General features: G+C 39.1%; 1 protein-coding gene across 7 annotated transcripts in view; it reads right to left on the bottom strand.

Annotated features, from left to right (window-relative positions):
- The window catches only part of KHDRBS2 (KH RNA binding domain containing, signal transduction associated 2), a 487,677-nt gene that overhangs the window by 32,599 nt on the left and 431,278 nt on the right, over nt 1-23,800 (bottom strand). For 6 of the 7 annotated variants that reach the window (XR_014774012.1, XR_014774013.1, XR_014774014.1 and 3 more), the window contains 3 exons: nt 11,703-11,874; nt 9,693-9,748; nt 4,081-4,224 (listed from right to left, as the gene is read on the bottom strand). Coding sequence is in view for 1 of the 7 variants with exons in the window: in XM_084754861.1 (XP_084610987.1) it covers nt 11,777-11,874 (98 nt within the window). In the remaining 6 variants the exon portion in view is untranslated. Of the gene's footprint in view, nt 1-4,080; nt 4,225-9,692; nt 9,749-10,767; nt 11,875-23,800 lie in introns of those variants that run through there. The other variant, XM_084754861.1, reaches the window with a different exon arrangement.

The raw sequence follows: 23,800 nt of genomic DNA, 5'->3' as shown, positions 1-23,800 counted from the left end.
CTTTCCAAGTATTTCTTGGAGATATTTAAACAGACATGTGGCCCTTGATGCTACTCTTCAACATGGGACAGCTAAGGATGTAGTCAGCTTAGCAAATACTTCAGCTGTAGATTTTTATGAGACTACTCTTTAATAAAAATCCCTCATTTGATCCCAGCTTGCTAATACAGTGTTCTTTGCTCTCTTCTCCTGGAATGGTTGTGTTGAAACCATACAGTTACTGGCAGATAGCCATGAACTCAGTAAGTCATTTAGACAGTAAGATACATGGGGGCATTTAGCATTAAGGCCTAGAGAATTAACAGTCCTGATGCCCGGTACCCATGCAACTCATCACAGAATGTTATTATATACAGTTAATCGTTTACAATAATAATCTAGTACCAGAACCAGAGGTGTCAAGGACACCACAATAAAACACATAGAATCAACTAACCTGGGCTCATAGGGGCTCACAGAGACTGAACTGACAACCAGGCAACCTGCATGGGTCTGACCTAGGTCCTCTGAACATGTTATGGTTGTGTGGCTTGGCCTTCTTACAGGATTCCTAAAATGGGAGCAGTGGCTGCCTATGCCTCTTTTGCCTCTTTTGCCTCTTTTTGGGACCCTTTCCCTCCTACTGGGTTGCCTCATGCAACATTAATATGAGGGGAGGAATTTAGTCTTAACCCAACTCGATATGCCATATTTGGGTGATATCCCTGGGAGGCCTGACTGCTTCTGAAGGGAAACGGAAGAGCAGTGGATCTGGGGAGAGAGGAGGTGGGGAAGGGACTGGTAGGGGAGAAGGGAGGAGAGAAGTGAGGGGAAGCTGTGGTCAGGGTGTCAATATATGAGACTGGAATAAATTTTAAGAAAGAAAAAGTTAATAATATAAATGTATTAAATAAGCAATGAGTTCTTATTAAAACCTTTTTTTTTTCTTTTTACAATCAAAGCATTGACACTGTTCAGTGTATCAAGATATATTTCTCTGAAAACATAAATGGGTGGCTACTATCACTCAAAAATACTAATGGTGTAATAAAACAGTGTGGTAAGATAACTGTAGAATCAGTACTCATAGATTCCGTACTTATTTCTTAAAACAGTTGTGTGTAGTGTATGAGTTTTATATATCTGTGCCCCGTGCCTGCTCGCTCAGTGCATACGGAGACTTGAAGAGGCATTGGATTTCCTGAAACTAGAGTTAGAGATGATTGTGAGACACTGAGTTCCTGGGATTCAAATGCAGGTGCTCTTAACTGCTGAGCTATCTCTCCAGGTCTAGATTTAATATTCCTTTTTCATTCTTTTTTTTTTTTTTAAATCCCTGGACTAGCCAAAAGTTGTGATGGACAATATTTGTGATTTTCTAAAAATGTGAGTTTAACCACCAAAAACTGTGAGAATCAGGCATCAATTTGCATTGTTCACTCAATATTGTACATATAGGAAAGTTTCAAAGTTGCAAAAGTGTCACAAGGGAAAATTCAATGATCTAAGAAAATGGTGGTGAATACCTGTCCTGTGCTGGGCTCTATGACTCACAAGTGGCTCTCCAGCCACTTGGCGGGAGTGTGCGCTGCTATGGCCAGGAGTCTAAGGTCAGCTGAGCCAGCACAGGAAATGCACGTGATGGAGATGACGCCATCACCAGCTCCAAGGATGCAGAAGAAACTTCCCTCCTGCTTCCCATGCTTTCGCACTTGTAATGGAGCCTTATTGCTTTTGTCTCCAATCTAGTTCTTTCTTTATGTCTGCAGTCACATTCATTTTGGCATCTCAACTCTAATAAAGATAATGCACACTTCAGTTGTGAATATGAAAGGACAGAAAAAGGGAGACCAGCTGGACATCGGATCTTCATTTGCAGGGATACACTAGAGACACAGCAACACAAGGAAGGTCTGTCTTCAGTCAGAACTGACCATGATTACCATTTGGGACAGAATTTCATAGTTTACTTTTGTCTTTATTGAGGTTTCATGTTACTTGGCTATTTATGGCACACCTATAATCTAGAAGGCTTGTACACTTAAACTATCTTTCTGGTCACTGGAGGTTGGTGTCAGGTGCAATAATACCTGAAATGTATGGGTTTTGTGAAAAAGTAAATACTTTCAACAATTATTATCTGTATCATACATAAAAATATTGACAAAATAAGTGAAGCTGTTTACAGATTCTTAGCAATAACATGTATTATGTGATCCATTATTGCAACCACAATTTTCTATATATTACTGCTGAAATTACATTCATTTTAGCACATAGGACCTATCTATCTATCTATCTATCTATCTATCTATCTATCTATCTATCTATCTATCTCACTTTATAAGATTTTTGTGAATATAAATCTTATAATTCTCATTGCTTGCTTGACAAGTGTCTAAAGAATAAAAATGGTAATGACTATTTCATAACTGTGTTCTACGACATATACTAGGTCAATATTAAGATGATTAAAATTAGAATATTAATAAAACCATACTAAATATTTCTAGCAGAAAATTGATTTGGATTCTAGAATCAATTTTTATTTGCACCCTTGAGACACAGTATGAGGATGCCATGCATTTAGAATTTGTTGCAAGAAAGAAGAACCAATTTGGAGGCGTAGTAACTAAATTTGGGAGGAAATACATTCTCCTATGTCATCTTACTTCGTCGCATAATGGTATGAGCTGGTGGTATTATTATGACTGCTTTACCTATGACAAAAGTGCAGCTGAGAAAGTTAAAATAATTTCGTTCACACTCTACTTCACTTCTTGTTCCCTAGCCAATACAGCTTTCGTCCTCACATGGACATTAACCTTAGCTAACTGGGTTTTAGATTACTTTGTCCCTCTAAAACAGAAAGTCAGCTCATTTCTGAAAATTAAAGCCCCATGTATTGGGCTGGAGAGATGGCTCAGAGGTTAAGAGCACTGTCTGCTCTTCTGGAAGTCCTGAGTTCAATTCCCTGCTACCACATGGTGGTTCACAACCATCTGTAATGTAGTCTGATGTTCTCTTGTGGAGTGCAGGTGTACATGCAAATAGAGTACTCATACACGTAAAAATAAATAAATCTTTTTTAAAAAGCCTCATGTATTTTAAACAGATTGTCATGGTGTACATCTGTAATCCAAGCATATGTGATGCTGAGGCAGGAACATCATAATTTTGCAACAGGACAGTGCCCAACGGGAATTTGAGAATAGCCTTTTCTTCATAATGTGAACTGCCACACAGAAAGAAACACAGCAAACCCAACACCTAGAATGTTAATATATTTATCTACTAGCATCTTATTTAAGACTAATAAACACCCTCAGAGGAATGGAAAACCAGAATAAAAGAGAGGATAAAAATACAAACATTATCTCTAAGAAGTTGTATCATACACTTGATTTTGACATTAGGCATTCTGTTCATTAACTTTGTTTCATGTTGTTTTAGCAATCATAAAATTGAACCAATAGGAGCAGTGTAAAACAAAACAGAGCCTTCTAAAAAATTACACATTTGCTGTCAAATCTATTCAAAAACTGATTTTGAGTAGTCACTAGAAATAAAAAAAGCAGACAATTAGTTAATAGCTAATTATTCAACCAATTTATACTAAGGGGTTATCAATGATAAAAGAATCCAGAAATGTTTCTTAGAAGGTGTGATATATTTGTTTTTAAAAACTGTTGCCCCCGGAGGCTCATAACCTCTTCTAATCCCAGTTCCAGGGAGATATGATGCCTTAGGCTTCTGTATGAGTCCTCACATGCACATGTCCATATACAGACACATAATTCAACAGATAAACCAAACCTTAGCTAAAGCATTGTTCATGACAGATGGATGATAAAAATTTCACTCTTTTTCATTAGAAAAATGCAAATAAAATTCCTAAATGGACTATTGCCCAACTCCAATAAGAGTGATTATTACCAAAAATAAGTCTTGAACCCTTTGGATGGAATATGAATTCATCTGGCCATTATGGAAAAGATATAAAAGTTGCACCCAACTAAGAACAAAAGTAAAATTACAGTTCAGCAGTCCTACGATCAGGTAGAGCCCAAGGAAATGCAACTGGGGATGTTAAGGAAGTACCTGCATTCCTATGTTCACTGCAGCTCTATTCACAGTAGTCAAGACATGGGAATACCAAAATGGCCACCAACTGATGAAGAGATAAGGTAAGTGTAGTCCATAGGCACAGCGGAATACTATTCAGCCATACAAAGGAATGAAGTCCTGTCATTTGAAACAACATGGATGGAATTTGAGATTATTATATTAAGTAAAATAAGATAGGCACAGAAAATCATGCATAGAATGTGAAAATATTGATCTCACAAAATCTGAGTGTTGAAATGAGCCAAAAAAAAAAAGGGTCATCGGGGAAGATAATGAACACATACCAAATTCTACACAATAGGTGCAAGAAGCTCTGCTGCTACTGTTTAGGCGAGTGACTACAGACAAGCACAAATCTATTGCGCACTTCTAAAAGCTGGAAAAATGGCTTCTCATGTTTTCACCCCTAGACAAGGTATTTGAACAGATGCCTATGTTTGATCTGATTTAAAAATTATACATTGCTACTTGCATTGATTCATTACAGGATACCCCATTAATAAGTACAAATTTTGTTTTTATGTGGTGGTTAGAATACATTTAAATAGAAAACAATAATACAAGTTGACAAACTCCAAGAAGAGAGCGTGAGCTTTTCACTTGCCCTCTTAATATGTCGTGTGTTACTAAGAAAATGGTGGGAGGCAATGTGAAGGACATCATAGTGTCACAAAGGCAGGCTGTAAGGTTCCAGAATAGGAAACGCTCACAGACAGAGTAAGGCAGGGGCGAGTCACCATAAGAGACACTAAGGTGGCAGGAGCTTGCATCTAGTAGAGAATTTAACTCAAGAAAGATTCTGAGACAACAAGTCACCTGTCTTCAAGTCTCTCCGATAAGTACTTCATCATATATCATCTGCCACTGGAAAGCAGGATACACAGTGGACCAGAAACATAAATCATTATTGGTGTGCAGCTGGATAACCAAGTTTAAGGGAGTGTTTGTTCTCTCTGTCTCTGTCTATCTGTCTCTGTCTCTGTCTGTCTCTGTGTCTCTGTCTTTGTCTCTGTCTCTCTCTCTCCTCCTTTGTGTGTGTGTGTGTGTGTGTGTGTGTGTGTGTGTGTGTGTGTGTGTATGCGCGCGCGAACCAGAACCTCTTAAGATGTGTAGTGTGTACCAATCAGACATCTTATTCTCTCTCAATTTCTCTCCTTACCAAGTACAAAAGACCCAGATGTAAAATGCATATTAAGTAGAGTGACCTTTTCTCTCTCACCGTAAACAGCCTTTCAAGAACCAATTAATATATTCTGCAAAAGGAGCCGGGAAATTAATCTCCAGGCTAGATGTAGAAGACTAGCGCCTGTCAGTCAATGACACCAATGTTTGTTAACTCAGCTACTCATCAGGACACAGAATGACCAGACAAGTGGAATATATTACCCCGGTGGCAGGGATTTTAAAAAGTGTTTAAGATGGGCTTTTGTGTGTGTGTGTGTGTGTGTGTGTGTGTGTGTGTGCTCTTAACACATGATTGTATGGCTTCAGACATCATTTCTGTGTTGAAATTGACCTCAATTCTTTAGCGGGGCTCTGATCTGTGATTGCAGAACAAAAATCCTAGAATTACTTCCGTGGTCATTTAATCATGTGAGTGTTTTCTCATAAAGTCAGATGGAATTTAGAGTATAAATGGAATCATTTGCTCTACAAAAGGCCACAGTCGTGAATTATGGCAAACGTGTGATACTTTCATCTGCATCTTTCATGGATGGAGTCAGAAACTTTAGAAGAATGCTAAGTTTTCGGGGAAATACCAAAGTAAGAACGCATTTTAAAGTAAAAGAAAAACACCACAGTGTGTTTTTTTTTTTAATGTAATCGTCTTATTGCTACAGAATATACACTAGGTTAAATTGTTTGGGGTTGCCATAGTTTCAATCAAGATTCTTCAAAGCTATGACTGTATACAATTATTTTTATGTATAGAATTGTGTGTGTGTGTGTGTGTGTGTGTGTGTGTGTGTGTGTGTGTGTGTGTGTGTGCTTCAAATGAGCAGGTATCCATGGGGACCAAAAAAGAGCATCAAATCTCCTGGAGCTGGAGTTACAAGGTATTTTAAAGACTCCCAATGGGATGCCTGGATCCAAACTCAGGTCCTCTGTAAGAGCAGCAGATGTTCTTAACTGTTGGGCCACCTCTCCTGCTCCTATCCATGTAATTGTTAAAAAAAAAAAAACCAACCTCAAACAATAAAAGAGTAAAAGTAATAATAATATGTGGGACAGAAAACTTTCTTTTTTATATTTCCTTTGCTTCTAATTGGCAGTAGAAAATTAATGCTTTATCTATAGAATGTAGCTACTTGCTTTGGTTTATATTCATATTTTTTTTAAAAGTATAGGCGCTTAATATTAGTGTTTATGTAAAACTTCTGCTCCTGTATTTGGCATGTGTGCCCAAAGCCAAAAGGCTTCATCATAATTACTGTTATTATATTTAATGTTCTACCTTTAAAACAGATATAAATCTATTTGTAAATTGCCATACAATTGCATATTTCCACATATTTACTGCACTATTTTTACAATAAGAACCAAGCCTTCCCAAGGATCCAGCAGAAGTACAAATAATGCTGTCAGTAACAGGTGTCATTGAATCAGAATTTAAAATTGAATGTTTTTCCCACTCAGACTTTTGACCAGTGGTCTGTATCTCCACTGAAACCCAACAGAGCCAAACCTTGAACATGTCTATGATGGTTGCATGAACTCAGATAAAATGCTACAAAGGGCATCTTTCCAAGGACATATGGGGTTCTGAACAGCAGGCCAAGTGATTTCAAATGAACAACTAAACAAGTCAAGTCAGTTTTTAAAAAATGTGTTTCTAAAATATTGTTTTCTTTCACTGAATTTCTGAGAATGTTTATATGTTACTTTATGTAAAGTTTATGTAAAAATGGCTAGCAATTCATTTATTATCATGCTAAATGGCTTTGGTTCCACTAATAAACCAAAGGTGAATACTGTCTAAATATTAAAAGAAAGACTTGAAATCCTGGCTAGGTTCTCAAATGCCAGCAAATTGATTAAAATTTAGCCGAGATTGAGTATAGTAAGATTTTGAAAAATATTAGAAGGCACAGAACGTTTTTTTGAAAAGTTTAAAAAGATTTATTTATTAAAGATACAATACTCTGCCTGCATTATACCTATAGGCCAGGAGAGGGCATCGGATCACATTATAGACAGTTGTGAGCCACTGTGCCGTTGCTGGGAATTGAACTCAGAACCTCTGGAAGAGCAACAAGTGCTCTTAACCTCTGAGCCATCTCTCTAGGCCCCACAGAACTTTCTTCATTACTAATGGTATCATTATGTAAAATACTTGGTTAAGAGATCAAATTTGGCATATTGGTGAGTTCTCAACTGTCACGGGAATATCAGTATGCCAGTGGAATCCTTCTTGTCAGAAGAAATCTATAGGAAGTTTGTGCAGGCCTTCAGAATGTGTGTAAACAGAATGCACAAAGATGGATCCAAAGTGGGCCATAGATGAGGTGGTGTCAGGCATGAGAATGTTCTGCATATATGAGGTCTGTCCATACATGAGATGGTGTCAGGCATGAGTTTCTGACAGAAGATATGATGTTGGCAGTGGAACCCAGTATAGCTTTCTGCTGATTGTAGGAGAAACATCCTATTAAAAACACTGGTAGAAAGGTTGTCATTCTAAGCTAGGATAACTTCTACTCATCTCTAGAAAACCACACTGCATTCATTTCCAATTATTTGAATAGTTGGATATATATATATATATATATATATATATATATATATATATATATATTCATGTTTTCCTATTCCTAAACTTGATTTCATATTACTTCTGTCATTTCTTTCAGGTAAGGAAAAATAATATTAGTCAGTCCAGACTAATTTAGGTCATGAGTTCCTGTATAACTGAAAGGATTATTTTCCTTCTTTATAGTTTGCTGTTTGAACTTAAGTCTTGAAGGTGTCAGGGACTAACCTTTCTCTCCCCTCCGTTTGGTTTTATCTACTGACATGTGTGCATCCTGGCCAGCGCCGGCCCCTGCCTTTCTGCAGAAGGTTGCATGTGTGCTGCCGGTGGGCTCCTCTTGAGACAGAGGCTTCCAAACCTATGTGATCCTTGGATAGAATGCATGGGAGTCAGGCTGGCTCATACGTCCACAACAATCAGATTATTATAATGGCATGTACTAGGACTGGCATAGCAAAACAGTGCCAAGCTATGGCTGGGTTTTTTTTTTTTCATTGTGCTGTCATATCCTGCCTTCCTTCCCGTTGAAAGAAGCAGGGTCCCCAAACCTGAGCTGCTGCCGTTTGCTTTAGAAAAACATTTAGAATGTTAATTCTAACTAACTTCTGATTTTTTTTTCTCTATGACTCTGAATATTTGAGGCTACAAAGGACCTGCAGATGAACTTCACAGAGTGTTCTGTAGTTATTTGAACAATTTGAATTTGTAGAAAATACCTCAGAAGAAAATGTGCTTAGAATGGCTCCATGTAGCTTTTTTTTTTCCCTTTTGATTTTTCTAATTTTTTCTTCTTTCAGCCAATGTTTCCCTCTAGGTGCTTTGTTGTTGTTGTTGTTTTGTTTTGTTTTGTTTTTTGTTTTTTTTAATGGCCCTCTGCTTTTGCTGTACTTAAGCATAGGTTCTGGTGACCTGAAAGTCTCCAGGTTCACAGCTGAAAAGATTCTTCCAACAGTGCGCTCCTTTCCCCAAGAGAGTCTTCCCAGCCCATGAGATAAACACTACTCTACCCTTCTGTGAGTCTCAAGTTCTGTATCCTGCCCAATATGCTAGTGATGCCTCGGCTTTCTCTCCTGTCTCATTTAGCACCCCTTAAACTTAGCCCAAATAATGAATATGTATGTAGTCAAAAGAACATGAAAAATGACCAGAGAGAAAGCATGGGGTGTTTAACCTTGTCTCAAACACTGCACACAGCCATTTCAGTTTTCTTTGCCTCAGGTCAGCCTATAGGTTTCATAACTGTTCCTGCTCTGTTTTCACTCTGGAGCTTATTGGCTAATAGTTTCTGCTCCTTGTGGGTAGAAGTTAAGTCTCAATTTCCTCTAGTGCTTGTTATTCAATAACTATTTGCTAAATCAAATACAACAGCAGCTAGAAACAAGAATTTTTCAGTCAAGGACTGGGAAAGCTGTGGTTGTATCTATTTGACTATCAAAGGGATGCAAATGTTGGCTTAATCATTTGGACATCCTCTCTCTCCCCTTAACCTTCCTTAAAGTTTATGTTTTTCTACTTTTGGATCCTCAGACTGATAAACGTTTTAATACTGTGATTGTGCAATTGGAAGAACAGCTTGTAGAAAAAGAATTCATTTCACAGGAAAGGGTTAAATATTACTCACTACCTCATCTCATCTGACAAATCCTTAAATAAGTGCAGAAATCCTTGCCAGATGACTTCCAAATCATATCTTTAATGCAAAGATAAAACTTACTCAGATCTTTAAGAAAAATCTAACTTTTAAAAAATATACCAGAGAGTGGCATATATAATTTTACTGTTCCAGCTTCCCATGGTAGTAACAATTATATCAAAGATGACAAACCCAGCCTACCTTGATCCCTCTTAGTCTGTCATATCTGCTACCATTTATGTTTTCTTTGTGCGGACCTGAAATAGCAAGAAAGAATAGAAGACAAAGACATAACTGATCAGCATCCTTCAGAGGCAAATGTTTACAACTTTACTCGATGACAAACACACACGTCATAAAACTATTAGCATGCAACTCCAGCTGCAGAAACTAAACAGCAAAATGCCTCAGCTGATAAGCAGCAAAAAAGTAAACCAATCACATTGACAAAAAGCCACCATAAACAAAAAAAACTATGTTTAGAAGAGTAACAGTTTTGGCATCCATCCCTACTATCAAGTTTTTTGTTTTCTTTTTCTCCATCAAAATTTAGCTTACTTTGGATGTTAGCAAGAGTTGCATTACTGTTATTGCTAATTTTAGTTCTGTTTATTACCTTGAGGGTTATATAGTGTAAAATAATTTTGGTGCCTCTAGTTAATGTTAATTAGTTGTTTTAGTAGCCTATAGACCTATTTGTTATATTTTTGTAGGTTTACTTTTTTTAACTATCAGGAACTTAATAACTGAGAAGATTTAACATTACTAATGCTGCATAGGCAAACTTAAAGAGTTACTATCAGTGTTACCTGTTTAACGTTTAGTCATCCTGTGAGTCCTGCGACATATTTCCTTAATAATCATCAGCCATCAAGTCTGATAGTCTCAAAAGAAATATCAGCCCTCTAAACTGCCTTCAAGGGCGGTGATATTTAGCACTGAAAATTACAAATAGAGTTTTTGAGGTTGAATTAGCAACAACTAGCCATTGACACTGATGATTGGTTGGTCAAACAGTTATCAGCTACGCGAATGAAGTCCACGCACTCCTTTGAGTGAAAACAATAAAGTGAATCTACGCAATGCTTACATGTTAGATGGGAATATTTAATGTGCGGGGAAACTCAAAGGTTGAAGAACTAGGCATTTAGACAGTGGTAAGTGGTAATCTTACCTCTTTATCCTCCATTACTCTTTCTCACGAGAGACACGCTAGTGCAAACAAGTCAATCAGAATTTGTGTTTAGCAAGATAAAGCTTAGAGGATAGTTTAAAATCCATTTATTATTCTAAATCCATTTCTTCCATTAACATGTTATACATTAGTGTTTTCTAACCATGATTCATTCATGTAACAGTTTAGTTTGTTAACTTTTAAATTATTTAACAACCATAAGTTATTAATACATTTTAAAGTATTACACAGATATCTTAAAAACAGGCTTGGGTCCATTTTTGTAATTTTTAAATAGAAAACATTTTAGGCATCTCTTGAAGAAGAAATAAAGCAGGCATTTAAAGTTAGAAAACAAGTAATTCCAAATTTAGTTTTTTACAAAAGCTTTCAGCTTTATTGACAAATGATGGCAAACATATTTGACAAATTGTGGTTCCTATTTAGAGAAGCTTACACATGGAACTTTATGTGTGTTTTTTCTTTCTTTTCTTTTTTTTTTAACAAATACAGGTTAAAACACTGAACAAATTCAGTTAGCTACATACATATAGTAGCTGCTTGTTTTCAACCCCATTTAAACAGCATTTAAAAATTAAATTTACAACTTATATTGAACATCTTCATCTAACTAACAGATATTAAAAGACAGGTTAAAACATCTTATCTACAACTTTATTATCAACTAGTTCAAAATCATATTACAGTCTTTTAACATCCTAGTTGGTTGAGAGTCAAAATCTGCTAACAGATTCATGCTTGTTCTTACAAAACAAAAAGGGAAACTAAACTAAAAAGAAAAGAGAAAGAGGAGTTTACATACAACAATTAAAAAAAAACCAAAGAATATCAATCTAATGAGTGGTTTATAAACTATGCTTGCCAATGGTCTTTTATTTGTCAGTCTGTTTTTATAAAATAATGCTAGTGTCAATGTCACATCAACAGTATAAGAGGGAATACAAGAAATAGGTGGAAGTAATTATGAGCAGTTGTCCCTAGAATAGAAAAACAAACAAACAAAAAAGGACTATTACTTGTCTTGTTGCTGTTTCTGTGGAGACCACAGGCTATGAACTGTCTTTGAGGAGGTCACAGGTGAAGAGGACCTTCAATATCTACCATAGGGGTGTTCCCTGTGTCCCCCTCTGGCTGACCTTGGTGGCGGTGCCTTCAGGCTGGAGCGAGCTGTGGCCCATTCTTCTGGTGCTATGAGTAAGAGAAAGATAGTGTAACATACACGTGACTTCACAATTACAGGTAAGTAAAGTCATTCAATGGAACAATGGTTAACAAAACGGTAATAAAATGATCTCAACAATGAAAGCTACAGCCCAGGACTGTTTCAGAAAGTGAGACTATGCCAGGTATATACACATGTGTATTGTCATTTGAATTTAACTTTTCTGGTATTTGCCAAAGAAGAGAAAGTTAAAATACTAAGATAAATGCACATTTGTCATGCATTGGATTTCAGTGCTACAACATTGCAAGAAGGGGATAGACATAATCTGGTTATTTAATATTGCAATACAAACGTCCAAAACAAAGTACATATCGTAAACCAGCGATTCTCAGCTCTTGGATATCTTTAGAATCAAGTGGGACTCAAAGCAAAACAAACAAACAAAAATTCCCTATTCTCTGTCCCACAAACTAATTAATTGAAATACTGTGAGATGCAGGATCTGTGTGTTATATCTTTTCAGTACCATTCATTTCGTCCAGAGTCGGAATCTATGATAAACTTCATAAGGCATTGTGGGGGATGACCGGGGCAAAGAGCAGAGGAAATTTTAGCAGTAAGTGGGTACAGAAAGATTTCTCATACTCCCTCTCATATGCCACTCACAAAATAAAATGTCTCTTAAAAGACTAGGGAGGATCCTCAGTGTCACAGAACTTAGCCTACCCCTTCAAAGCAAAACCCCAAAATAAAAAGTCCTCTGAGAGACTTCACTCAGTGGGGGATCAGGACAGATGCTGGGACTCATTTTGGAACTCCAGATGAGAGTGGTGTGGAAGAATGGGGAGACAGAAGGACCCAGAAGGTCCTCACAAGGAGACCATCAAGGCTGGCAGAACTGGACCCAGGGGGGCCTGCACAAACTGCTGTACCAACCAAGCACAATGCACGCAGTAAACCTAGAGCCCCGATTCAGATCTAGCCGGTGGATCTAGTGCATTCTCCATGGTTGTGTGGAGAGTGAGAACTGCCTCTGACATGAACTCTGGTGCCTCCTATTTGACCACTTTCCCTTGGTGCAGAGGCCTGGTGGAACTCAGCGGAAGGGGAAGCAGGCTATCCAGATGAGACCTGATAGGCTGTGTTCATACGGTAGGAGAGGAGGTGCCCTTCTGTCACAGACATAGGGGAAGGGAATAGGGTGAAAGGGGGAAGGAGAGCAAATCAGGAAGATACAAGTGATGGATAACAACTGGGATGTAATCTGAATAAGTTGTTTTTTTTTTTAAAGCCAGCCACGTATTTGAGAGCAATGGGAAGCAGAAATTGTAAAGCCTGTTTTACCAGAAAAGGAACTGATACCTCCTCCCATTAGCTTATAGGTGGATTTATGGGACAACTATGTGATTGCAGAAACCAGCTTATTTAGGTCCTTTACTTAGAATCTACTTCATAAGCAGACAGCAGACATGGAGAAGACAGCTGCCAGAAAGAAAAACACACTAATGAAAGGATAGAAAAGTGGAGTCAATGAAAGTATCAAGTGGAGAATCCCCACTGAGGGCACCTGATATAGGCCCTCTTCCCTGTGGTGCAATTAGTTTTCAAAAGTTTCTGAAAAGGGATAAGAAAATTTCAATGTTCAATATACGATAAATAAGCTTCAATTTATAAAAAACAATCAAACATGTATCAATACTGGAAAAAGACTGCACTTAAGTAGATAAGTGTTTTAGTGATGACTGTCAAGATGTCATTCTGACAAATGATAACTCATGACTGAAGTAGTCTGTGCTCACAATTGAAGACTGTGGCGGTTTGGATGAGATGTCCCCCACAGTCCCAGACATTTGAATCCTTGGTCAACAAGTGGTGGCGCTGTTTGAGAAGGCTTGGGGGAATGTGGCTGTATTGGAGGACACATGTCACTGGAGGTGGCTTTAAGAGTTTGAAGACTTTACACTTCAATGCATTATCTTTAGATATTGCATTGCATTTCACAAAAATGTGCTAATTTGTATTCTCTGTGTGTGAAATAATACAATTAATACAATTAAGCAAGCAGCAAAAGTATATTCCTACTCATAAATGCCAGCTTCAGACTTTCTTTTTTTTCACCTTTCATAATTCTTTTTATTTTTTATTTTTTGCTTTTGGTTTTTACATTTAAATTTACTTTTCAAAATTTATTCATTTTACATCCCAATCGTAGCCCCCTCCCTCATCCCCTCTCAGCCCCACTCTCCCTCCCTCTTCCACCCTGGGCCCCTCCCCTAGTCCTCAGAGAAGGGGAGCCCTTCTCCACTGTCAACTGACCCTAGCCTACAAAGTCCCAACAGGACTTCCTGCATCCTCTTCCCCTGTGCCCTGGTAAGCCAGCCTGCCAGAAGAAAGTGATCAAAGAGCAAGCAACAGAGACAATGGCAGGGAAAGCCCTTGCTCCCCTTTCTAGCGGATCCTTATGGAGACTGAGCTATCTACTGGCTACATCTGAGCAGGGGGCTAAGGTCCTTTCATGAATGTCCTTGTTTGGTGAATCAGTCTCTGTGGTCAAACTCTGCTTACTGTATTAGGAATGCATCTCATAAGAGTGGTGGCTGTGTGGTTAAGTAAGACTTATCCAGGCTGTGAAGCATTTTATATAAAAAACTCCTTTCAAATATACATATATATGTGTGTGTATGTATGTATGTATGTATGTATATATATATATAGACTCCCCCTTACACAGCAGAGGGCCCAAAGATTTTAGTTAAGTATTTTCTTACTGTAGATTTCTGATCTCACATCAATAAAAAAAAGAGACAGAGAAGACACCTGAAGGAAGGGTTAACATAACAAGTAGAAAACAAAACAGTGAATGATAATTGGACATAGTGGAGAAAGCTTGTCTCTCTTGAATTTAAACTCTACTTTCTTTATTGTTAAAGTTCAGTTTCTACTAAAACCAGAGGAATTCATCCACCGACTTGAAAAGTACATGAGGACTTTATGGGAAATAAAAAGGGGGAGAATCAAATACTAATATAAATTAATAAGTTAAAGGTATTTTCTTTTGGTTCAGTAAGGAAGGTCGGCATGGTTTTACCCTGTGTGGTTCTCAGAAAGACACTCATGGCAGTTAGGAAAGAAAGAAACAAACAAAAACCAGACTCTAAGTTCTATGACCTGCTGTTTTCTGTCCCCATGTTCCCCTGTCTGTTGGTTGCTCCGGAGATATGAGCGCTGCTATCGCACCATACTCTCAACCTTCCCTTACAGGGGAACCATCTAGAGAATGTTCCTATTTCACTATGTGTCCCATAGCAGCCTTGAACTTACAAGGCCCTACAATTTCAGGCTCAGGAGCACTGGGATTACAAGTGCGTGCCACATGTGGTGTCTGAAAAGCTTTAAAGTAATCCTTACCACTTTTCCTTCTCTCAAAAGGTTTTTTGACACAGTTGATCACAAATGAAAACTAGCCATTTGTATTGTTTGTTTCCTAAGGATACCACGGTAATCAAAATTCACGGTCTCTAAACACAGGCCAACACAGGTTCCTAGGTTGTCTAAAACTATCCAACTAAGAGTGGATAATTCAAAACAAAATTGAAATCTTAAATATAATTAATGTAAAATTACCAAATAAGCGATGAAGTAGGGAGACTCTGGTGCGTGGATGTGTGTGCATGCGTACGTGCATGTGTGCGTGTTCACTTCTGAGTATGCATTCTATGGGGATCTGAGATCAGCCTTTTGGTGTTGGTGTTCCTCTCTCACTTTCTCTGAGATAGGTTATCTACACTCATGGTTAGATAAGCCAGCTCAGCTGGCCTGTCAGAAAGGAGTCTCCTCAGGCTACTTTTGATGCTCCTGGCGTAGGGACACTGGGATCACAGGGAAGGGTGTGACTGCTACTGAGTCCAGATTTCACTTGGGTTCTGAAGATCCCCAAATTAGGTTGACAAGGTTGGTTGTCAACCACACATCTCCCAGCCTTGATTGTTCAGACTGTGTCATCTCTAGGGGAAATGGTATCTATGTATTATCAGGACTAATTGTATTAGGTGTCCATATAATTGCAATCTCTGAAATAGGAGGAGAGAAAATTAAATTATTCTAAAATGAATTTTACAAAGGAGCTTTAAGAGTCTTTGGAAACACAATTTCAGTAGGCTGTCTTTCAGTTAAAAAATAGAGTTTAAAATTTTACTTTAAGAGAAATAATTATGTGTGGTATTATTCTCAGAAACACACAAAAAGTTTCAATATTAAGTCCTAGGACAAACAAATTGTTTGCATGTATTATATTTTCAATGACTTTTATATTCTTAGTAATTTTAGAAAACTTGTCTTTTGTAAAAATCAATTTCTCAAATGTGTGTATCTATTTACTGTTAAATATAGCAGGCTTTTGTCCTTCAATCCGAGCGCAGGCATGAATGACAGTTGGCTTCATTTTCTTTAGCTGTTTTCACAGATTAATCAATGCAGGCTTATTTTCACACTGGGATAATAATCATCTAGCTCCTCAACACAAAATGAGGATGTTCGTGTTCTGCAATCGACTTGCCATGCAGCACTCGGGTGCCCTGGACTGAAATACAGTATCCGACTTCTTTTTTGCTTTCATTCATTTCAGACAGTGTATTAATATTACCCTTCTTGGTTCCACACAGCTGCCATTTAAGATTCCACTAATGAACGGATGCATAATTAGCTCTCCAGTTCATACATTAAATACATTTTAATAAACAGCTCCTTTCTCTGAGAAGATAGCATTGCTGTCCATTCATAGCCATCAATCTGAGAGAGAATGAAGAGGGTGTTTCTTACGTGAAGCATCGCTTAGCTAAGCCCTGCAATTAAAATACATCTCCATTGAATTATGAGCTATTCAGACACATCCAAATAATTTTAGTAATTCTGATTTAATTAGAAAATATTTTAGATATGCAGAAACTGATTTTAAATTATTAATCAAATATTCATTTCCTAAAAATAAATTCATTATAAAAATGTAACAAATATTAGTTTAATAAAAATAGAGCTGATCACACTAAGTATTACATGATCTTTATAATCAATACACTTAAATATTTAGTTACATTTAAATTTTAGTATTATAGTGTTGCAAGGAAAGCATTTACTATTTAATGTTACCTACAAATATATAGTTTATATTTCTTACTTCAGTGATGAAACACAAACCCCAAAGAGAAAAATATTACATCTGCTGATCCACTAAATAGACTGTATATAATGGAGACCCAGACTTGGAGTTCCAGCTACTTGGGTGTTTAACTGGGGAAAGTCACATGAATCCACTGTTTGAAACTAGACTAGGCAAGTGTAGCAAGATGTTTCATTCTTGAAAATTATGGAGCCAATCAGTAAATATTCAGGTACTGTGTAAAGAATACACACACACACACACACACACACACACACACACACACACACACACCACCACCACCACCACCACCACCAACAACAACAACAACATTAAAAACATCATGTGAGTAATATTTATTCTGATTAGCTCAATTTATCCATTCTACAGAATGTATGCATTTTTCAAAATATACACATTCCAAATGTCCACCAACAAACTCAAAACATACTTATACTGTGTGAAGACTCTGAATGAGGATCACGTGGAAGAACTATATTTACCACTGTTGATTTCAAACCACGTGTGAGCATGAAGCCTGGAAGATAGATTCTATCTGTGAATTTTTTTTTTTTTAATAGAGGAACCTGTCATCCTTTCTGAAGAGCATTCTGATGTTCACTCACAATGCTCTGGTTCTTCATGCCCTTGCCATCAGGAGGCAAAGGCCCCTGGGGGCAAACGACTGCTCTCTCCTCCTGTTACTGAGTAGATAACGGAGTATTCCATGAAATGGACAGCTCACACTGTTTTGTAAGAGAAAACACCATCCACTGTAGTTTAATGTCTGTCGTCACCACACAACCAAGCCAGAAGGTAAGAGGGAGGGATTAGTTATCCAAAATGAAAGTGGGATGTAGCATGGATACCTGGAATAAACGATGAACTTAAAAGACTATCCGCAGCTCATTAACCAGAAGATGCAAATAGATAGTATAAGGCATAGTATATAGTTTGACATCAGTGGGCATGCAGGCCAATCTTCTTGTGTTTATAAATATCACCATCTTTGTGTTTTATGTTTTGTTTTTTTATGTGTGTGTGTGTGTGTTACTTTTTTAAAAAAGAAAATGCTACTTTTTAAGAAATGTGTCTGTTTATTTTCTAAAGAAATAGAGAAAGAAGTAGATTTGGATGAGCAGGGAGGTGGGGCAGATCTAGGAAGGGATGGGGGAGGGGAAAGCCTAATTAGAACATATTGTATGAAAAACTGATTTTCAGTAATAAAAGGGGCAAGATTATCTCGATGTAAGTGTCATAAAAATTATCACATTACTACTTGATTGTCATAGGATGAGCCAGTTATCAACAATTACCTACATAAACCTGATAGCTCACCAAAATCTGAATTCTTACGCTATACATAATTTGATCTTTGAGGTTATGATGCTGAGCTCCTTATATTTCTTACATTTTTCTCAGGTTTTGCTTTTCCCTGCACAGAATAAGAATCTTCAGAACTTCACTCTCACAATATTTGATTGATGGGCAAGTGCTTTCTTTTTTGGTTATGAAAAAAAAAAGAGTGTATCCATTTTTAAACAAACATATCAATAGTTAATATTACAATTCATACAAACTACATTAAAGTCTACATTCATCATGGGATAATTCTAGTGATTGGGAAGTGGAAGAAAATATCTTTACATACTATGATGAGAAAAATCGTTGTTTTTAAAATTAGCTTTTTACTCGACATGCAAAATAATGGGTTTCATTATGGCAACACCATACACTTTTGTTATTGGTCCCTTATTAATCCATTTCTTATGCACTTGCCCTCAACCCTTGCTGAACCCAATAGCCCCACCACCACCCCCTGCCCCTGCTTTATGTCCATGTATCCTATTACTGTTTTTGCACCCTTAATTGCTTCACCTAAGGTAGCTTTATCCATTCTCATGGGTCCTTTTATACTTTTATGAACACACACACACACACACACACACACACACACACACACCAAAAATATGTGCAGTTTCTCTAATTTAGCCTATTTCACTTTATATAATGATCTCCATTTCTACCCATTTCTTGCAAATGTCATGATTTCATTTTCCTTTCCAGCTCAGTAAAATGTTATCATGTACGTTTGCCACATTTTCCATTTTCCTCTTGATGGGCGTTTCCCCCTGTGTTCTTAGCTGTTGTGAGTCTGGTAGCAATAACATTGATGTTCAAGTGTCTCTGTAGAAGGACGTAGAGTCCTTTGGATATATACCCAGAGTGATGTAAACTGAACCATGTAGCAATTCTATTTGCATTCTCTTGAGAATTTTGTTTACTATTTCCATAGTGGTTATACAAGTTAATTGCTATCTGCAGCATCCTTACTAGCATTTTTTTTTCATTTTTCTCAAGGTTATCCATTCTGACAGCTGTGGGAGAAAGTATTTTCTTTCCGATGGTTAAACATGTTCAAGTGTTTATTGGCTATTTGCATTTCTTTTTTTTTTTTTTCTGAGTCCTGTCTATTTATTTTATTGGTCCATTCCCTGATTGAAATATTTTTCACTTAGAACATAACTTCTCTTCTCTTCATAAACCATCTTGCTGCATGTCACCAAACAGCACTGGTTCTAGTGCATGAGACTTCATAATGGAAAGGCGGGAACGATTTTCCTCAAACCAACATACTAAGTGTGAAAAATAATGACTACAATGAAAATCTCAAGATGTTTCATGGGTCAAAAATATCTCCTCTTTAGAAAAGAAGCCTCAGGAGATTTTTTTGTTGTTATTGTGGTCTTCCAAACACCGTAGTAACATGTACGTGTGATTAGCCCCTTAATAAACATTTTTAAATGAGTACTGTTTTCTAACTTTGTATGGTGCTTTACCAATTCAGAACACTTGGCTTCAGAATTCTAGGTTCTAAACTCACGGAGATTATAATCTGGTACATTACTATGCACCCATCTACTTCTGAACAGGAAAAACAATATCTACTTTGTAAGCCATTTTAGAGCTTAGCATCTACCAGTGTCAATGTCTTGTTGCTTTCAACCTAGTTGACTTTCCACAGAACCACTACTGATGTCATCTATGACTGTTTTGTCCTCAGACTTTTCCAATCACAGGGTGTCTTGGCAATATCACCAATTTTTTAGGGGACAGACCTAGGAGATGGACCTTGGGGCATTGTCATAGTTACTTTTGCTGCAGTGACAAGAAACCATGGCAGAGGTGACTTAAATTGTTTAATTGGGGCTATGGTTTCAGAGGGTGAAACCATGATGGAGGAACAAAGGTATGGAGGCAGAAATGACTGAGAGCCATGACTTGATAAGCAAATAGAAAAGAGAGAGCACACAGTAGGAATAGCATTATAATGAGTCTTTTGAATCTTCAAAGACCACCCCAGTGACACACCTCCTTCAACAAGGCCATACCTTCTAATCCTTCCCAAATAGTTCTATTAATTAGGGAGCAAGTATTCACACATATGAGCCTATTGGGGCCATTTTCATTCCAAACACCACAGAGGCCAAAGCAGATGCGGCGTTGGCCTTGCCTCGGACCCACCTCAGGTACATGAGTTTGATCATATTGGTGTTAAACTTGAAGAAAATGGTGGAGGTGACTGGCATCAAGTGAACTTGGATTTATGATGATCAAAGAGAGCTACATCATAGAATTCTCCACGATGAAAGAAGAAAAACTACATTTGTATCTTTTTTTATTTTATCTTAAACTTTTTTGTTTTGTTTTGAGACAGGATTTCTCTGTGTAGCCTTGCCTGTCCTCAAACTCATAGAAATCCTCCTGCCTCTACCTTCCCAAGTGCTGGGATTACAGACATGTGCCAGTGCACCTGGTCAAGTTTGTATCTTTTTCATTAATCATCTCCAGTAACAAATTAGACAAGGCTTGTGGCTTGATTCCTGTACAAGTGGGACAGGCACGGAAAAGATAAGTATAGCTATTTTCTTGTTGGGCTGCTCAGTCTTGTACTTCAGCCTAACTGGGCAGTGATGACCCTGCCAGCATTAAAAGTGTCAGAACGTATTCTTTCTCCCAGAATTATTGCTACCATCTTGGGGGGATGGAAACATCATCAGACACTTTGGAGTTCTGTTTCATGTTAATTGTTCCACTGAGGAAAATTACATAATGCTACAGTCTTAGCTCCTTATCTCCAAAATGCCAGACATCTGTGAGAATACTCCTGGAGGATGCTAATGGAGACTCTATCATATGGAAGTTATATCTATAAATTCTTCCCTTCCCCACTTCTCCTCTGCATGCCCAATCCTCAAATACTGTAGTCAATCTGTACTCCCAAACACCATACTTTCTACTAAGGATCCTTTGCATTATATTTGGGCTTCATATGGATTTATTTCATCCAGGATCATGATAAGCACTCATGCAGGAATAGGGAGTCAAGTTCCTACTAATAGTGAAGTATAAAAATAGAAAAGGAGTCACAGAGCTATACTCTTTCATTGACTGCCCCTTTGCCATTCAGTTTCCTTGTAAAACAGGATTAATTGCTTAATATGTCAATATAAAATGCATACATGTGTAAGAAATTATATGAAGGACATCATCTCTTGTTTGCAATGTTCATGGTAATATTTTCTCTAGCTGGGTGTGGCTGTGCATTACTGAGTAATGACTGATTCTAATCATGGCTCTAGTTTCTGTAATCTTTGTGGTTTCCTTCTCCTTCTTGACCATCTGTGTCTTCCTTCCCCGTCCTGACCATCTGTGTCTTCCTTCTTCCTCCTGACCATCTGTGTCTTCCTTCCCCCTCCTGACCATCTGTGTCTTCCTTCTTCCTCCTGACCATCTGTGTCTTCCTTCCCCCTCCTGACCATCTGTGTCTTCCTTCTTCCTCCTGACCATCTGTGTCTTCCTTCCCCCTCCTGACCATCTGTGTCTTCCTTCCCCCTCCTGACCATCTGTGTCCTCCTTCTTCCTCCTGACCATCTGTGTCTTCCTTCCCCCTCCTGACCATCTGTGTCCTCCTTCTTCCTCCTGACCATCTGTGTCTTCCTTCCCCCTCCTGACCATCTGTGTCTTCCTTCTTCCTCCTGACCATCTGTGTCTTCCTTCCCCCTCCTGACCATCTGTGTCTTCCTTCCCCCTCCTGACCATCTGTGTCCTCCTTCTTCCTCCTGACCATCTGTGTCTTCCTTCCCCCTCCTGACCATCTGTGTCTTCCTTCTTCCTCCTGACCATCTGTGTCTTCCTTCCCCCTCCTGACCATCTGTGTCTTCCTTCCCCCTCCTGACCATCTGTGTCCTCCTTCTTCCTCCTGACCATCTGTGTCTTCCTTCCCCCTCCTGACCATCTGTGTCCTCCTTCTTCCTCCTGACCATCTGTGTCTTCCTTCCCCCTCCTGACCATCTGTGTCCTCCTTCTTCCTCCTGACCATCTGTGTCTTCCTTCCCCCTCCTGACCATCTGTGTCCTCCTTCTTCCTCCTGACCATCTGTGTCTTCCTTCCCCCTCCTGACCATCTGTGTCTTCCTTCCCCCTCCTGACCATCTGTGTCCTCCTTCTTCCTCCTGACCATCTGTGTCTTCCTTCCCCCTCCTGACCATCTGTGTCTTCCTTCCCCCTCCTGACCATCTGTGTCTTCCTTCCCCCTCCTGACCATCTGTGTCTTCCTTCCCCCTCCTGACCATCTGTGTCCTCCTTCTTCCTCCTGACCATCTGTGTCTTCCTTCCCCCTCCTGACCATCTGTGTCTTCGTTCTTCCTCCTGACCATCTGTGTCTTCCTTCCCCCTCCTGACCATCTGTGTCTTCCTTCCCCCTCCTGACCATCTGTGTCTTCCTTCCCCCTCCTGACCATCTGTGTCTTCCTTCCCCCTCCTGACCATCTGTGTCTTCCTTCTCCCTCCTGACCATCTGTGTCTTCCTTCCCCCTCCTGACCATCTGTGTCTTCCTTCTTCCTCCTGACCATCTGTGTCTTCCTTCCCCCTCCTGACCATCTGTGTCTTCCTTCCCCCTCCTGACCATCTGTGTCTTCCTTCCCCCTCCTGACCATCTGTGTCTTCCTTCCCCCTCCTGACCATCTGTGTCTTCCTTCCCCCTCCTGACCATCTGTGTCTTCCTTCCCCCTCCTGACCATCTGTGTCTTCCTTCTTCCTCCTGACCATCTGTGTCTTCCTTCCCCCTCCTGACCATCTGTGTCTTCCTTCCCCCTCCTGACCATCTGTGTCTTCCTTCCCCCTCCTGACCATCTGTGTCTTCCTTCTCCCTCCTGACCATCTGTGTCTTCCTTCCCCCTCCTGACCATCTGTGTCCTCCTTCTTCCTCCTGACCATCTGTGTCCTCCTTCTTCCTCCTGACCATCTGTGTCTTCCTTCCCCCTCCTGACCATCTGTGTCTTCCTTCCCCCTCCTGACCATCTGTGTCTTCCTTCCCCCTCCTGACCATCTGTGTCCTCCTTCTTCCTCCTGACCATCTGTGTCTTCCTTCCCCCTCCTGACCATCTGTGTCTTCCTTCCCCCTCCTGACCATCTGTGTCCTCCTTCTTCCTCCTGACCATCTGTGTCCTCCTTCTTCCTCCTGACCATCTGTGTCTTCCTTCCCCCTCCTGACCATCTGTGTCTTCCTTCCCCCTCCTGACCATCTGTGTCTTCCTTCCCCCTCCTGACCATCTGTGTCCTCCTTCTTCCTCCTGACCATCTGTGTCTTCCTTCCCCCTCCTGACCATCTGTGTCTTCCTTCCCCCTCCTGACCATCTGTGTCCTCCTTCTTCCTCCTGACCATCTGTGTCCTCCTTCTTCCTCCTGACCATCTGTGTCTTCCTTCCCCCTCCTGACCATCTGTGTCTTCC

The sequence above is a fragment of the Acomys minous genome (genome assembly GCF_964271855.1).
Source record: "Acomys minous genome assembly, chromosome: 13".
NCBI classification, from domain to species: domain Eukaryota; kingdom Metazoa; phylum Chordata; class Mammalia; order Rodentia; family Muridae; genus Acomys; species Acomys minous.
This window is presented reverse-complemented; position numbering and strand designations above follow the sequence as displayed.